The following is an 18783-nucleotide window of genomic DNA, read 5'->3' as shown; positions in this document are numbered from 1 at the left end:
CGAATCAGATCAGAACAAGAAGTTCAAGGACCACGTTTTGAAAATTTTGAATCTACACTTCCATGCACGGGCCATGCCAACCTATTTGTCTTGTTTTGAATTTTCCAGATAGATTTGACTTGATATCTAGCGGCCTTGGTGTCCCCTCCCTCTTATAACGGCATCTTTATTTTTGTCTTTTAAAATTTTTTAAAAACTTGACAGAATTTGGCCAGCTTGCATTTTACTTTCCAATACTCGCAGGCTATAAATATTGAAAACATGACCTGAAAGCTCAATATCTCTAAAACATCTTCTGCTCTAAAAATATTACTAGCGAGATGGATTCTAAAACTATAGTTCCCATATGGACACCAAATCCAAGCCCGGCGAGAATTGAAGACGATAAGTTAGAGGCACAGAGCATAAATCCTGAGGAAGATGAAGACTGCAATCATTCACTTAACGAGGAATCAATATTTCCATTTAGTTTTAAGTGTAATAGTTACAAGCCACCATCTCTAAGTATTGAGATGGAACCAGCTGTTGGGAACTTAAAAGGTGATATTCACCAAAAGGGTATTTTCTTGACATGGAGCGATTTGTGGGTTACGGTAGCAGGTGACCGGAGAAATGGCCGCCGGCCAATTTTGCAAGGTTTAACTGGATATGCTCAGCCAGGAGAGGTGTTGGCTATTATGGGACCTTCAGGCTGTGGAAAGTCAACTCTTCTCGATGCATTGGCCGGTATGTAATGCTCATTTCTTTATATATATATATATATATATATATTACGCTGATTCTTTTTTTCATATTTTGATAAATATACACGTTCGAACTAAGATTGTATTCATATATATAAATTAGAAAAGAAAAAAGATTATATTTGTTTATACCCGGTGGAAGTACTTTTTTGTCATTTACAATTAATTAGTTTTTGTTACGTACTACTAATGTTATTTTGTTGTTGCCAATTTAGAAGCTAATGAGGAGAACTTATTGCAGGGAGGTTAACCTCAAATGTAAAACAGAGTGGGAAAATCCTAGTCAATGGTCGTCAGGAGACCCTTGCCTTTGGAACATCGGTAAGAAAAATTACTCAAATAATTAAAATTTAAAAATATTATTCCAGCATATTGAAAAACTAATGATTTTTGCTGGCAAATCACAATTTTTAATATAAACGTCAAAAAAATACATCCAGTCCTTAATTTTGACTCTAAGAAAAATAGAAGTATGAAATTGATTGAATGGGCCTGGAGTTAATAATATTATATGAACTATATACTTCCATTTTTTTCACTCTTTTGATAACAAGAACAACCTCGTTTCGAGATTTTGCAATTTTATATATACCCTTTTCTGTCAGTATTTTTCTACCAATTCTGCTAAATTCAAACATGTTTTACAATTTGAGTGGCTCTTTATAAGCATAAAAATAACCTTCACCCTCCTTAAATATTTTAATAAATGCATATTAACTCAAGTAATTAATACAGGTAAAGCCCCCCATCATCCATTGCGATCCAAACAGATAAATAGATAGTAGTTCTTGGTTCCCTGCAAATTGAACCAACATGTCAAGACAGATAGATAGCAGTCGTAGAAATAAATCTATGAAATATATACATATAGATAATGGACAACGGCTGCTTTCTTATTGAGTTTAATTGCAACTTTTAAAAAATTGGACTTGATTTTTTATTTATTTATTTTATCATCACGGGTGATAAATGTATAATATGTGTACTCCGCTTTCTAAGAAATACCTCATTTCAATAAGAATTTTTAATTTAATTAGTTTGGTTTGGTTTATAAATGGAACCATGAACTGAGTTTAGATAAATTTTTACTTTACAATTATTAATTACCAGTATCAATTTTAAGCTGAAAAGTCTCGAGTTTAAAACTTATGTCTAAACTAAATTAACCAAATAAATATACTAATATTTAGTCTAAACTAAATTAACCAAATAAATATACTAATATTTACTGGTGCCTCGTAACTCTGGTTTGTGATGGTTCAGGCATACGTTACTCAAGACGACACTCTAATGTCAACCTTAACAGTAAAAGAAGCTGTATATTACTCAGCACAGCTTCAACTACCAAATTCCATGTCAAAATCTGAAAAGAAGGAAAGGGCTGAAACGACAATAAGAGAAATGGGTTTACAAGACTCAGTTAACACTAGAATTGGAGGTTGGAGCTCAAAAGGCCTTAGTGGTGGACAAAAGAGAAGAGTTAGCATTTGCATTGAAATCTTGACTCGCCCGAAGCTTCTGTTTCTTGATGAGCCAACGAGTGGACTTGATAGCGCAGCCTCTTATCATGTCATGAACCGTATTGTAAAACTTGCTAAGCAAGATGGAAGGACCGTTATTGCATCGATCCATCAACCTAGTACTGAAGTTTTTGAGCTATTTCATAATCTTTGCTTACTGTCTTCCGGTAGGACAGTCTATTTTGGTCCCGTTACAATGGCAGAACAGGTATTATATATATAGTTTTGATTTTTTTTTTTTTTAAGGATATAGTTTGTTTTTTCAAGAAATTAATTAATTAATTAATTATATAAAATTTCATTTCGTTGCAGTTTTTCTCCTCAAATGGCTTCCCTTGCCCTACTCTCAGGAACCCATCAGATCACTACCTTAGGACCATAAACAAGGACTTCGATGTGGTAAATAAATTTTAATTTCAGATAAACAACACAAATATATGGAATATTCTTCTCTTGAATATTATCCTCTTCATTTTAGATAAACAATTGATATGTAGTAATATAGGTTTAGCCTAAGAGTGCAAATGTAAAAACCCTGGTTCAAGTCCTCTCCGTCATTTAGAAAAAACTTACATTTAACTAAATTTTTATATTTATGATAAGGACATTGAACAAGGGCTTCGCGGTTCCAGAAGCACAGAGGATGTTATTAATATTCTTATCAAGTCATATAAATCATCAGAGATTTACCAGGATGTTCAACATCAAGTGGCTCATATATCGAAAAAGGTACACACACACACACATATTTATGAATATATAGAGCTGTCAATTTAAATGGTTGAAAAATGCTGTTCAAAAGGGATTTAATGACATAAAACTTCACTTAATATTCTATTTTCTTGGTATTGAAGAATGGAGAACTATTGGGGAAGAAAGGAAGCCAAGCAAGCTTCATTACACAATGCGTTTTTCTTACGAAGAGGTCCTTCATTAACATGTATCGTGACTTAGGCTATTACTGGCTTCGCCTTGCAATCTATATTGCACTGTGTCTATGTGTAGGGACAATCTTCCATGATATAGGCTTCACATATGGTTCAATTCAGGTATATATTACATATTACATAACTGCTTAATGCTTCAAATTCAAGAGCATCATAGTTTTAATTACATCCACTACTGTACTGAATTTTCAGGCTAGAGGCTCAATGCTTATGTTCGTTGCTGCATTCTTGACTTTCATGGCAATTGGTGGATTCCCTTCTTTTGTCGAAGATATGAAGGTAATTCTCATTTCTCCACCTCAAATTTAAATCCTGGCTTCGCGCGCGCCAGCATTATGATTTGATTTTTTTTTTCTTTACTAAAAACCAGATATTTGGACGAGAAAGATTAAACGGGCATTATGGTGTTGGTGCTTTCGTCATTGGAAATACATTTTCTTCCCTTCCATATCTATTTATGATCTCCTTAATCCCTGGAGCTATAGCTTATTACTTGGTTGGCCTTCAGAAGAGCATAGATCTCTTTGTCTACTTCGCATTATTACTCTTCATATGCATGATACTCGTTGAGAGCTTGATGATGATTGTTGCGAGTATAGTACCAGATTTCTTGATGGGGATTATAACAGGCACTGGAATTCAAGGAGTGATGATGTTAAATGGAGGGTTCTTTCGGTTACCTGAGGATCTTCCTAAGCCTTTCTGGAGATATCCAATGTACTATATTGCATTTCATAAGTATGCAAATCAAGGATTTTATAAGAATGAGTTTGAAGGATTGACATTTCCTAATGATAAAGTTGGCGGGCCAGCTACTGTTAGTGGTGAAGAAATTTTAACAAGCTTTTGGCAAGTAGAAATGGGTTACTCGAAATGGATTGATCTTAATATTTTATTTGGAATGGTGATTCTTTATCGTCTTATGTTTTTGGGTATCATAAAATTAGTTGAGAAGCATAAGCCTATCATCAAAGCTTTTGTTAGTGCTCGTTCTTGACAGTGGAGATAGATCTCTAAGAATACTAATAGGGTTTCCCTTTTTTTTTTTTTTTTTTTAAGTATTTTCACACTTTTTGTACGAGACTAATTTCATTTCATTTCCAAGTTAGTTTCAGGTCACCTTAGTAGTGTATATAATTTATGAATATGCAACAGGAGAAAATGAATAATAAAAATTAAATTAAGTTGATTGTATAATAATATAAATAAGTTGTTGCAAAATGTATAATTTGTTGTGATATTATAATATTGATTTTCTTTTTATATTAAAAAGTAACTTTGAAATAAAAAATTTGAATTACCATTGCTTAGCTTTCAATTCGCCTTTGACCATTTTATATTTTTATTAATTTATATTAGGTTAAAGATTTTTTATTTTTGATTGGGCAGATTAATCTGTTAGGATTTGAATCGTTGGAATTTTAGAATAAATGTGAATTTGGATAGATACAATTTGTTATTGTCACCGTCTACAAATAAGTGTTACATTTGCACTTTTATAATCCCTTAAGAAAGCCATTTAATTTGTTTAATTTATTAATAGTAAGAATATTAATTCATTGGAATTAAAACATTTCACTTGCTATGATTACCTTAATAAGTGTAATTCTTCCTATCACTATATAGAGAAAATACGTTAATAAAGGAGATGATCATGAAATTTTACTTTCTTTAGTTATTTTTAGCAACCACTTTTAATTTAGCGTTTAACGTTTTAAAAACTCTAATGTTTATATTGTTTGGTAATCTATGATTTATATTAGTATTTAGGAAGTGGATTATGAAATGTTACACCTTTTAATATTCAATGAAATCTTAGTTAAATATATGATATCTATTAAAACAATTAATTTTATCAAATATATAAAAAAATGAAAAATTCAGATAAAATGTAATTAATTAAATTAAAGAATATTTTATTATCTATATTTTTCAATAAAAAAAATTAAAGAAAAAGCTTTATAGGGTTTTACTTTTAATTTGTTAATAATACATTAATCTACACAAACATAGAAAAAAAAAAGACAAATAAAATAAATAATTAATCAAGATTGAAATTTTAAAGAAAAAGAAAGATTCAAGATTCAAACAATTTTTGGAAAAACAAAAGAAAATAAAAAGAGATTTTTTTTAATTCAATTAAATTATAATATTTGGAATATAATACAACTAATAAGCAATATTTGCAATTATTATTTATTTTTCTCGCCTATTTTTGTTCCAAAATGAAAGATTAGATGATGATTGATTAAGTAAACTTAAAGCATCAAAACCTTATAATTGAAAGCATGAAGAAGCTCCTAAGATATCATTGCTCAACTCCTAAATTCCACCCCGTGACTCCAAAATCAGAATATACATTTTAAAGGGCACCAATTTATCCATCATTATTTCTTTCCATGGCATTAAAGATACAATACCCACTAAACTCATCTTTAGAGAAAGGTGAAAACTGTGATTAAACTTCGAACCGAATTAAAGAATCCCTACTAATAGAATCCGAATACCGATGATTTAAAAAAAAATACAATACCCACTACCATGATTCATTCCTCACTAATCATTGCAATTCCAACAATTATATATAATTATAAAATTAATGATAGAGAAGGCAAAGTAATAAACTCATTCTTTAGTAAAAGTAGTTTTAATATTCATTAGGTTTTGATTATTTTCATGTTGCTTTTTAAATAGTTGGACGCTTATGTGCTCTTAAATCCTCTTTCTTTAAAAAAAGTAATTTTGTTATTTTTTGCACTTCTCTTTTCTTTTTTTTTTATTTTTTTTAAATTTATTTTTTATTTATTATATAAGACATATTATACGATTATTTCTTTTTTATTTGCAGGCAAAGTCGCACGAATGAAAATTCATAGATTAATTAAAAGTGGCAATTTTTTGTTCAATAATGTAATATAATTTTTTTCTGATTTGTTTATTTTCTTTTTTAAATTCTTTGTCAAATGGTTCAATAATCTGTAATTTTTGTAAATACATAACCAAATATTATAAATATTAATTATTCTTTTGGATTTAGGGTATTACTATATATTTGATCGACTCTATAGAGTATAGCTTAATTCTCAATGATTTGTGTGTGTATTTTTTTTAAGGTTCCTTTTAAAAAATATACATATTTGACTTTTAACTCATAATTTAATGCTTAGATTTAGAATGTCTACTGTCTATCTATTTATCTTTATAAATATATATATATATATATATATATAAAACCTTCAAAGTTGACATGGCACAAAACTAAACTTTGAAGTGTTATTTATTTTTTTCTTTTTACATTTTTAATTTATTATTTTATTATATGACTATCAATAATTATTATCATTTATCAATACAAAGCGGGGAATTTACGTTTGAAACGGCTCTTTATTTTTATTTTTGATAATCAATTTTACCATAGCGTTTGCTTTAGATGTGAATGAATAGTTCATGAATAGAGCATGCAAAAATAGTGTAATGTAAAGATTGACCATAAAAATAAATAATTCCTCCATTTTCTCTCTCTCTTTCCCCCTCTGTGAGAGAAAGCCACCAGAAACCAATAATAATACGGTAGAGGAAAAATAATAGAAGCTGCTATTACAATCTATGATTGAAGTTTTTAAACACGCCACATTATTTATAGTTGCATCAAATTTGGTGATTTTCTTGGTTTACAAAAATTACCCAAGTAATACTTTTCTTTTAATGAAAGAAATCAGGCAATAATATCTCTTTTCTTTTTTTGTATTATTAATTTTTATAATATTTGTGAATTTGTTGCTTTCTATTCATTTCTCTTAAATCTTATTCTTTTTAAAAATAATGATGGATCTTTCATGATTATTGGTTTAATTTCATTTGATTAGTTTTGAGTTTTTATCTATTTATTTACTATGTTTGTGAATGAATTGGACCTTTGGCATGTTTAAATTTGGGTTGTCAACCTTTTTTCTATATCTTTTTATTTAGTTTTCTTCTAAAATTGGAATTTAGATTCCCAAACGTTAATGAAATAATGCATCAGTTATTCATCATCATTTATCTCATTTGGTAGAATCGATGCCCTTGATATATTGGTTCACATATGGTGCAATTGGATTTAGACTCAAAGAATAAATAATTAACAAGTATTCCTTTTGCTTTATTATGGAGAGTGCTAGATCTATAAATACAAATAAATATGAAATTTTTTTCTGAATTCAAAATAAAACGTAATGAAATTTAGACACTTTATTTATCTTTTTTTTTTTTTTTTTTATTGATTACTTAGGTGAGTATTGGAGAGTAATAGGAATAATAACAAAAATATTACCATCCGCGCATCGCTGTGGCACTTGACTAGTGATATTATAAAAATCTTGTCAATATAAAAGAAAGATTATAACCAATACTTAATATTATATAAGAAATAGTATAAACAATGAGTAAATAACAAACAACGACAATATGCAACATATGTCATAAAAAATAAGTAATTATAAATTAACCTATTGATTAAAATTATATACTTGTGCGAATAATACTCATTTGAGAAAACAATCAAAGTTCCTCTACAGTAAGATCGATAATAAAACATATTTCCCAAAAGAGATAACCTAAAAAACGGCCAAATGTATATTTTGGACATTATATTTTTTTAAAAAAAAATCTTGTGGCCCTTTATATTTGCGAGGCTCCTATAAGGTATCTCTATTTATTTTTTTTCGTATTTAATAGGTACATACCCTGGCAAATGAAGCGAGTGCAACTCAAATTCCCTTGCCTGGCAAAAATATAATGACATGTCAGAGAGAGAGAGAGAAACACATCATACGCCACATCATACACTTCATCTCCTCCTCCCTCCTCTTCTGTCTTCCTATTCTGCTTCCAAAACCCATCAAATTGGGAGCAAGAAAGAACAAACCTTCTTGCTTCCTAAAAGCATTTTAATTTAGAAGAGCAGAACTTGATCTACTAGAAAAAGAAAGCTAAACTAGAAAATCGAGAAAATCAGAAAATGAGTTATTAATGTTATTCAAGATTAGGATAACCAGCAATGGTTGTTTCCGGCAACCGGGAACCAATCTGCCTAGAACACGCACTTTCCTTTGCACAGCTAGTAAACTCTTCCCTTCAACCTCAAAACACTAACTCTCGGCTTCTTCGATCGGCTACTCCCTGTACCAGCCACCGAAACAATAGTCGCTGCCACTCTTTGCCTCTTGTGTTGCTTCTCGAACTTGAGCTTGATTCAGCTAGTTAAAATAGCTCGACTCCACCTTGTTCTCCCCTTTGCAGCGACAACAAGGGCTCTATCAACGACTTCTCTAACGGCCCAACCTTGACGAGGTGCCGAAGGTGAAGAGAGACTCAGACAAACTTGACTCAAAGCTTGGAGGAGTTTATTGGAATAAAATTATTGCTAAGCTTCTGTTTTCCATTTAGCGTGGCCTTAAATTTAATTCTCCTTGGATTGCGCTTGCGATATCTTCTTTTTTTACCTTTTTGAGCGATCAGAATTTGGGTTGGTTACTGAGGAGGAACGGAAAGAGGTGACAACATGGCAATTAAACAAACTTTCATTCTCTTCACACTCTCGTGGATACTTACACACAGTTTCAGCGTGGCGAGGTACCTACTAAATACAAAAAAAATAAATAGAGGTACCTTATAGGACCCGATAAAGTATAAGGGACCACAAGATTTTTTTGGAAAAGTACAAGGTTCAGAATATGCATTTGACCTCCAAAAAAACAGAAGGTGTAAAACCATAACCATGAGATAGAAGTTCAAAACGGAGGAACCAAAATCTTAGAATTTTAAGAAATAAACACAAAATGTAGTCCAATATATATCGTTCTTTTGAGAGGAAATTAAATTTCTTTTGTTTGTCAACTCATGGCTTTGGACTTCTGGCTAGACTTAATTCAGTATTTTCCTTTAATAAATAAAGTAAATATATATTCCTTTGATTTTCTGCGAATTCCTTTGATTTTGTTGGTTTTGAATCTCATTCTGAATATTGGAAAATTAGCTTTCTTTGAAGGGATAGAAGATACAGGAAAGGAAAGGGAGAGGATGGGTATGTAGATTTCATATTGTCCAAGGTAATTTTCGTCCTTTCTTTATGACTTAATAGGAAAACCCCTCAAAATTGAACTGAGAAACTATTTATATTGACAGATGCAGGCTTTGGATATTCATCTAAAATGTAATGACTACTTAAATAATTTCATCAAATCTCAGCGACAAAATAATAATGATGTTCCCTCAAAATATAAGTCATTTTTGAGTGATTATTTTGTCCTAAAATATAAGTTATTTTGAGTATTTTAAAAAGTAATAAATGATATTTTTCAATATTACCCTTATTTACATTAGATGCAATAAATACTTTCACAAGTAACTAGCAGTTAAGAGATCAAGGATAATTTAGTCAAATTACCCTTGGTTTTCTTATAATCTAAGAGAATTGATTGATTTCTTAATCATTATGCAAAAGTCTTAAACCAATATATTTTGGGACACAATAGTAAATAAAAATATCACATTCCATAACTCTTACTATTCTGTAAATTTAACAAGCAATTTTTAATGCGGTGAAAGCTATTGTTGTCAATTATCCAATAGGGTTGATAGATTGCAGCACGCAATAATTTTCCAATAAGGGTTGATAGATTGGACCACCCAATAAATTTTAGAATCCAATTTGCCAAACAAGTGGGAAAGCTACTTGTAGGCACTACCACTGGTTTGGTTCAAATTGTAATCGAACTGAAATCAAATCATATTTAGATGAATTGAAATCAGACTGAAATTATCGGTTCAAAGTTTTAAACTGGAACCAACTAAGATTCATATGAATGTTACACTATGAATTTGAACCGGCTAAGAATCAGAGGTTAATGACGGTGTCACGACCCATTTCCATGGACCGGACCGGCACTAAGACCTGGATGGGCTTAAGGCCCCTGAAGCCCGTAGTAAGCCTAGATTATGCAAACTTCATTTCCTATTCATAACTGTGGATGCAGGCCCAATAATTTATTTCAATTATGTATCACCAATACAGTTAGTATATTTAATATGGACTTTAATTATTCATTTACAACCCAACTGGAATACAATTGCGGAACTCTACCTTTACATTTACATCGTCATTTCTATCATTAAAGTCTTTTATAATTAATGTCTCAACTCCATAGGATTTTTCTTCTATTACGTGAAAAAAAAAAATAGGTAGGCAGGGGTGAGCGCCAAACTCAATGAGTAGGGTTAGATAACCCTCTCACCCCACACAATCACACAGATGTTAAAAATATGTTTACCTGGTCGCCGATTAATTTTATGAACATACAGTTGGTCACACAAATGGCAATACAACAGCAATCACAATTATTATCACCTTCATATAATCATATCACGTGGAAATTAGTCAGTAGAGTCACCGAAACCCCCGATGAGCCGTCCTCCCACATGGCCCATCCTCTCACGTGTGCACCAGGGAGCCGATCCCCTATTCTGGCCGACCGGTCTAATCCTCACTTGACCAGCCCTCTCATTGTTTTTCCATTCTCTCTTTTTTTTTTTTTTTTTTTTATACCAGCAGGAGGCAACCCGGTCGTCTCCATCAAATCTAGATCATCAGGCGCTCACAACAGGAGGTCACCCTGCGGGCTGCGATCAAACAACCTAGATTATCCGGTACGCCCAAATAAAGAAGCCAACCTGTGGTTAACAGTAACAGTAACAGTAGGTGCACACGGGGGCGCCGATCTCCCATTTACCCGGCTAACAGGAATCAGTATCAGGATCCATATAACAGTAACAGTCTCACAAACCCATGGTGACCCACTTTATCCCAATTCCACACAAACAAGGCACAACAATATCACATTCACAGATAATCAAGTAATATTTAATATCAACAAATAATGCATCGCAATATGGCAATAATGCATGATAACATTTAGCCGTGAATGCATGAATGCAAACGAATGAGGCGAATTATCTAACACTACTCACAGTTCTTTATTGTCCTTTAAAGGACTATCTTTATTACTGCCGCTCTCGACTTTTGTTTTGATGTTCTGGAACTTCGTAAGCATCTAGAAGGAAAATTTAAAGAAAAATTATAATTCAAGAAATTAAATCCTCATTCGCTAAATAATTAAAGTCAATATTTAATTTATTAAACTATATAAATTCGGTACTCTTATTTATTGGTTTATTTGTTTATCTCTTTCATATGTGTCGTTAGTAATTTAATGTTCCATAATAACGATAATATTAGTAATATTATTATATTAATAAGAATAATATGATTGATAATATAATATTACTAACGATAATAATCGTAGTCGTACTACATATTAAAGTTCTAAAAATAATCTAATTCCTATCGAAATTTCAGCGGCACCTCCTCTAAAATTTAACTAACCAACAATTAACTCAGCCCATCAATCGGGCAATCAATCCAGTCATTTATTCCCATCCTCCATAGTTTCCACAGCAACAATATCTTATTTGTTTATTTTTATTCAATTCCACAAATTGATTGTTATCAAAATTTTTCTAATAATTTATTTAATACTGAATTTAATTTTAACTAACCAAATGTTTTTGATTAATCAATATCTAATTTAAATTAAATTAATTAACCCAAAATTATTAAAATTAATTTAACTGAGATTACTAAAATTAATTGACCAAAATTTATTAATTTCTGAGAATTAGCAAAAATTGATTCATACCCAAATATAATTTTTTTTTTCTTATCGAATTTCGCTAGATCGGGAATTTACGCGTGCTGGATGCGCACTGGAACTGCAGGCAGAGGAATCCGACTGGCAGTGGCAGAGAGGCGGAGGCGGCGACAGATCAGACCCATCTCTGGTGGTCGGAGGCACGCTAGAGCGATTGCAGGCAGTGGCGCGACAGATCAAGGCGGTGATGCGATCTGGTGGAGGTGGCGCCGCGCGATCTGGCCGAGGATGAAGTAGAACCACTGGCGGAGCTGCTGCGACGTCGAACTGCAACAAGGTGGCGCGCGAGGAAGTCCGGCCTAGCTGGTGTCGCCGCTGCTGCTTCAGGCTTCGCCAGTCACAGTGCAGAACGGACTCAGACGCAAGCGCAAGAGAGGAAAGAAAAGGAAAGAAAAAGAAAGAAAAGAAAAGAAAAGAAGAAGAAGAAGAAGAGAGGGAGGAGGAGGTGGCGCGGTGGTGGCAGTACCGGTGGGTGGCTGGAGGCGCAGAGTAAAGGGTGGGTGTGGGAAAATGGGTTAGGCGCAAGAGATAAAAAGAAAGAGTTTCTAGATGGTTCGGGTTGATTCGGTCCGATTCCGATTCGATTCAGCCCAAATCTCGATTTCCATTTGGTTTTCGATTTTTCAGCTGGTTTTCAGTTCGGTTTATCATTGTACAACTTATTAATTTGCATTTAAATATTTACATACATTTTCCACGCTGTCAGTTTATTAAATTTAAAGGTAAAATCTTTAAAAATAAAAATTCGGGTTATTTCAGACAGTTACAATCTGGTTGAAAAAAAAAATTTTCTATTTTTATTTTCAAATTTTATAATCACTTAGTCTATTTTATACAACCCAAAAGTCTTAATAATTTTTTACTACACAATACACTTTATTCAAAAAAATTTTTAAAATACATTTTACTTACAAATTTAAAAATCTAAAAAATAAAATGGTAAAAAAAGTGAAGCATTTAATCTAAAATTATATCGTTCGATACAAATGGGAGTTTAACATTTTTTTTTCCTTTCAAATTTTTTACTCAGTTCAAAATTATATTAATTGAAGCATTTTTCAAAATTTTCTAACAATTTATTTAATGAATAACTTTTAAACAAATAAAACGATAATTTATTTGATTATTTTGTATTTTTTTTAAAATTAATTAATTAATTTTAGTTCTTAAATGAATATGAGTATTCTAAAAGTCATTTAAAATAAAAATTTACTAATACTTTTTAAAATTCCCGTTATTTTCTTCAAAAGAAAGACATAACTTTAGAATCAAATTTTTATTTTTTTTTAGAAAAATAATTGTATCGTAAAAAATCGTAATCAAAACGGTTGGTTAATAAATCTAAACCAGAGGCAGATGGAACTAAAATCAGATCCGAACACGCAGTTGAAGGACCACATTTAGGAAATTTCAATCTAACACTCCAATGCACTGGCCACGCCTACCTATTTGTCTTGTTTCCAATATTCCCTATAGATTTGGCTTGATCTCTAGCAGCCAAGGTGTCCCCTTTCTTGTTTTGAATTTTCTCTTTGATATCTAGCAGCCTTGGTGTCCCCTCCCTCTTATAACAGCTTCTTTATTTTTTTCATTTAAAATTATTTTAAAAATTTGACAGAATTTGGCCAGCTTGCATTTTACTTTCCAATACTCGCAGGCTATAAATATTGAAAACATGACCTGAAAGCTCAATATCTCTAAAACATCTTCTGCTCTAAAAGTATTACTAGCAAAATGGATTCTAAAACTACAATTCCCATATGGACACCAAATCCAAGCCCGGCGAGAATTGAAGACGATAAGTTAGATCCTGAGGAAGATGAAGACTGCAATCATTCACTTAACGAGGAATCAATATTTCCATTTAGTTTTAAGTGTAAAAGTTACAAGCCACCATCTCTAAGTATTGAGATGGAACCGGCTGTTGGGAACTTAAAAGGAGATATTCAGCAAAAGGGTATTTTCTTGACATGGAACGATTTGTGGGTTACGGTAGCAGGTGACCGGAGAAATGTCCGCCGGCCAATTTTGCAAGGTTTAACTGGATATGCTCAGCCAGGAGAGGTGTTGGCTATTATGGGACCTTCAGGTTGTGGAAAATCAACTCTTCTCGATGCATTGGCGGGTATGTAATGCTCATTTCTTTATATATATATATATATATATATATATATTATACTGATTCTTTTTTTCATATTTTGATATATATACACGTTCAAACTAAGATTCTATTCATATATATAAATTAGAAAAGAAAAAAGATTATATATTTGTTTATAACTGGTGGAAGTACTTTTTTTGTCATTTACAATTAATTAGTTTTTGTTACGTACTACTAATGTTATTTTATTGTTGCCGGTTTAGAAGCTAATGAGGAGAACTTATTGCAGGGAGGTTAACCTCAAATGTAAAACAGAGTGGGAAAATCCTAGTCAATGGTCGTCAGGAGACCCTTGCCTTTGGAACATCGGTAAGAAAAATTACTCAAATATTTAAAATTTAAAAATATTATTCCAGCATATTGAAAAAATAATGTTTTTAGCTGGCAAATCACAATTTTTAAAATAAACGTCAAAAAAATACATCCAGTCCTTAATTTTGACTCTCAGAAAAGAAGAAGTATGAAGTTGATTGAATGGGCCTGGAGTTAATAATATTATATGAACTATATACTTCCATTTGTTTTTACTCTTTTTGATAACGAGAACAACGTTGTTTCGAGATTTTGCAATTTTATATATACCCTTTTCTGTCAGTATTTTTCTACCAATTCTGCTAAATTCAAACATGTTTTTGAGTGGCTCTTTATAAGTATATGAATACAGGTATATATACATATAGATAATGGACAACGGCTGCTTTCATATTAAGTTTAATTGCAACTTTTAAATAATTGGACTTGATTTTTTTTTTTTTAATTTTATCATCACAGTTGATAAATGTATAATATGTGCACTCCGCTCTCGAAGAAATACCTCGTTTTAATAAGAATTTTTAATTTGAGTTATTTGGTTTGATTTATAAATGGGACCATGAACTGGGTTTAAATAAATTTTTACTTTATAATTATTGATTACCAGCGTCAACTTTTAAGCTGAAAAGTCTCGAGTTTAAACTTTAAGTCTAAACTAAATTAACCAAATAAATATACTAATATTTACTGGTGCTTCGTAACTCTGGTTTGTGATCGTTCAGGCATACGTGACTCAAGACGACACTCTAATGTCAACGTTAACAGTAAAAGAGGCTGTATATTACTCAGCACAGCTTCAACTACCAAATTCCATGTCAAAATGTGAAAAGAAGGAAAGGGCTGAAACGACAATAAGAGAAATGGGTTTACAAGACTCAGTTAACACTAGAATTGGAGGTTGGAGCTCAAAAGGCCTTAGTGGTGGACAAAAGAGAAGAGTTAGCATTTGCATTGAAATCTTGACTCGCCCGAAGCTTCTGTTTCTTGATGAGCCAACGAGTGGACTTGATAGTGCAGCCTCTTATCATGTCATGAACCGTATTGTAAAAATTGCTAAGCAAGATGGAAAGACCGTTATTGCATCGATCCATCAACCTAGTACTGAGGTTTTTGAGCTATTTCATAATCTTTGCTTGCTGTCTTCTGGTAGGACAGTCTATTTTGGTCCCGTTACAATGGCAGAACAGGTACTATATATATAGTTTTGGTTTTTTTTTTTTTTTTAAAAGATATAGTTTTGTTTTTTCAAGAAATTAATTAATTAATTAATTATATAAAATTTCATTTTGTTGCAGTTTTTCTCCTCAAATGGCTTCCCTTGCCCTACTCTCAGGAATCCATCAGATCACTACCTTAGGACCATAAACAAGGACTTCGATGTGGTAAATAAATTTTAATTTCGGATAAACAACACAAATATATGGAATATTCTCCTCTTGAATATTATCCTCTTCATTTCACATAAACAATTGATATGTAGTCATATAGGTTTAGCCTAAGAGTGCAAATGTAAAAACCCTGGTTCAAGTCCTCTCCGTCATTTAGAAAAAACTTACATTTAACTAAATTTTTATATTTATGATAAGGACATTGAACAAGGGCCTGGCGGTTGCAGAAGCACAGAGGATGTTATTAATACGCTTATCAAGTCATATAAATCATCAGAGATTTACCAGGATGTTCAACACCAAGTGGCTTATATATCGAAAAAGGTACACACACACACATATTGATGAATATATAGAGCTGTCAATTTAAATGGTTGAAAAATCGTGTTCAAAAGGGATTTAATGACATAAAACTTCACTTAATATTCTATTTTCTTGGTATTGAAGAATGGAGAAATATTGGGGAAGAAAGGAAGCCAAGCAAGCTTCATTACACAATGCGTTGTTCTTACGAAGAGGTCCTTCATTAACATGTATCGTGACTTAGGCTATTATTGGCTTCGCCTTGCAATCTATATTGCACTGTGTCTATGTGTAGGGACAATCTTCCATGATATAGGCTTCACATATGGTTCAATTCAGGTATATATTACATATTACATAACTGCTTGATGGTTCAAATTCAAGAGCATCATAGTTTTAATTATATCGACTACTGTACTGAATTTTCAGGCTAGAGGCTCAATGCTTATGTTCGTTGCTGCATTCTTGACTTTCATGGCAATTGGTGGATTCCCTTCTTTTGTCGAAGATATGAAGGTAATTCTCATTTCTCCACCTCAAATTTAAATCCTGGCTTCGCGCGGGCCAGCATTATGATTTGATTTTTTTTTCTTTACTAAAAACCAGATATTTGGACGAGAAAGATTAAACGGGCATTATGGTGTTGGTGCTTTCGTCATTGGAAATACATTTTCTTCCCTTCCATATCTATTTATGATCTCCTTAATCCCTGGAGCTATAGCTTATTACTTGGTTGGTCTTCAGAAGTGCATAGATCACTTTGTCTACTTCACATTATTACTCTTCATATGCATGATGCTCGTCGAAAGCTTGATGATGATGGTTGCGAGTATAGTACCAGATTTCTTGATGGGGATTATAACAGGCGCTGGAATTCAAGGAGTGATGATGTTAAATGGAGGGTTCTTTCGGTTACCTGAGGATCTTCCTAAGCCTTTCTGGAGATATCCAATGTACTATATTGCATTTCATAAGTATGCAAATCAAGGATTTTATAAGAATGAATTTGAAGGATTGACATTTCCTAATGATAAAGTTGGCGGGCCAGCTACTGTTAGTGGAGAAGAAATTTTGACAAGCTTTTGGCAAGTAGAAATGGGTTACTCGAAATGGATTGATCTTACTATTTTATTTGGAATGGTGATTCTTTATCGTCTTATGTTTTTGGGTATCATAAAATTAGTTGAGAAGCTTAAGCCTATCATCAAAGCTTTTGTTAGTGCTCGTTCTTGACAGTGGAGATAGATCTCTAAGAATACTAATAGGGTTTCCTTTTTTTTTTTTTTTTTTTTAGTATTTTCACGCTCTTTGTACAAGACTAATTTCATTTCGAAGTTAGTTTCAGGTCATCTTAGTAGTGTATATAATTTATGAATATGCAACAGGAGAAAATGAATAATAAAAATTAAATCAAGTTGATTGTATAATAATATAAATAAGTTGTTGCAAAATGTATAATTCGTTGTGATATTATAATATTGATTTTCTTTTTATATTAAAAAGTAACTTTGAAATAAAAATTTTGAATTATCACTGCTTAGCTTTCAATCTGCTTCTGACCATTTTATATTTTTATTAATTTATATTAGGTTAAAGATTTTTTATTTTTGATTGGGATTAATCTGTTATGGATTTGAATCGTTGAAATTTTAGAATAAATGTGAATTTAGATAGATCATGAGTAGTTATATACAATTTGTTATAACCAGACTCGGTCTGATTCAATCTAATGGATTTAAAAATAATAATAACTTGAATTGAGTCAATCATGTTTTAATTTACAGATTAGATTGGACCATGAGTGCAATATGTAAATTCGTGTATTAGATCCACACATAAATAACACTTCATCCAATGCATTTCAAGTTTTTCTGGTTTCACTATAAATGTCATTTTTTAGAATTCAAAAAAGAATTCATTACATTTTTTAATTTTTACACTTATTTATTGAATCCTACTAACACCAAAAGAAATGTTAGGATTTGAGAAAATTACTCCTTCTATCTACAAATAAGTGTCATATTTGCACTTTTCTTATCCCTTAAGAAAGCCATTTAATTTGTCTAATTTATAATAAATTTGAGTAAATTGACTATATTATCCTTATTTATAACAAAAAGAGAGAGATTTTTGGAAATTACAATAATTAAAATGGTAAAAACGAAAAAAAAAATATTATTTCTAAAATGCACAAACGTGATACTTATTTGTGGACATGATTCTTTCGCAAATATGAGGCTTATTTTTAGACGGAGGGAGTAAAAGGGTATTGAGGTAATTTGAAATGGAAAAATTATAGAATTTAATACAAATTCTTTCAATTGGATAAGAGAAAAATAGGAAAGAGATGAATTGCTATCTGAATAATAACCACCTACTTTTTTTGTGTTGGCTTTCTTCTATGTTGAAAGTGATTGTGTTACTGTAACGGAAGATGAATATAAGATTTGGCCTATGCATGAATGTCCTTTAACTTTAAAGTTTTATACCCCATGCTTTAGAGTTTTTTAAGCATCCATCATCCTTTTGAGTTATAGTTCTTTGCTATAGATAAATATAAAAGCATGATAGGTCTTTAAAAATTCGTTATTAAAAATTTAGATCCGTCTATGCTAAAGTATAAGGTTATTATTAAAAATTACAATTCAAATAATATGATAGG

At 31.5% G+C, this 18783-nt stretch overlaps 2 protein-coding genes, 1 long non-coding RNA gene and 1 pseudogene across 3 annotated transcripts; 2 read left to right on the top strand and 2 right to left on the bottom strand.

Annotated features, from left to right (window-relative positions):
* The first annotated feature begins 283 nt into the window (after positions 1-283).
* Positions 284-4585, top strand: LOC119369954 (ABC transporter G family member 1-like). Its single transcript, XM_089719004.1, has 8 exons — positions 284-726; positions 985-1064; positions 2007-2471; positions 2576-2662; positions 2867-2992; positions 3118-3312; positions 3403-3489; positions 3581-4585. The coding sequence occupies exons 1-8, from the start codon at positions 321-323 to the stop codon at positions 4205-4207; spliced, it is 2073 nt and encodes a 690-aa protein (XP_089575130.1). The 5' UTR covers positions 284-320; the 3' UTR covers positions 4208-4585.
* On the bottom strand, positions 1109-12447 carry LOC119369956 (uncharacterized). The gene is made up of 3 exons (XR_016320022.1): positions 11946-12447; positions 11218-11300; positions 1109-1539 (listed from the first exon to the last, which is right to left on the bottom strand). It is a non-coding gene; the product is annotated as an uncharacterized LOC119369956 (long non-coding RNA).
* Positions 7679-8930, bottom strand: LOC149497836 (transcription factor bHLH147 pseudogene; annotated as a pseudogene).
* A 1149-nt stretch (positions 12448-13596) lies between the features above and the next one.
* LOC105641637 (ABC transporter G family member 1) lies at positions 13597-17421 on the top strand. Its single transcript, XM_089719774.1, has 8 exons — positions 13597-14082; positions 14348-14427; positions 15153-15617; positions 15726-15812; positions 16017-16142; positions 16266-16460; positions 16551-16637; positions 16728-17421. The coding sequence occupies exons 1-8, from the start codon at positions 13692-13694 to the stop codon at positions 17352-17354; spliced, it is 2058 nt and encodes a 685-aa protein (XP_089575900.1). The 5' UTR covers positions 13597-13691; the 3' UTR covers positions 17355-17421.
* The last annotated feature ends 1362 nt before the right edge of the window (positions 17422-18783 follow it).

The sequence above is a fragment of the Jatropha curcas genome, chromosome 3 (assembly GCF_041381405.1).
Source record: "Jatropha curcas cultivar XTBG-Jc1 chromosome 3, XTBG_Jcur_1.0, whole genome shotgun sequence".
Taxonomy (NCBI): domain Eukaryota; kingdom Viridiplantae; phylum Streptophyta; class Magnoliopsida; order Malpighiales; family Euphorbiaceae; genus Jatropha; species Jatropha curcas.
This window is presented reverse-complemented; position numbering and strand designations above follow the sequence as displayed.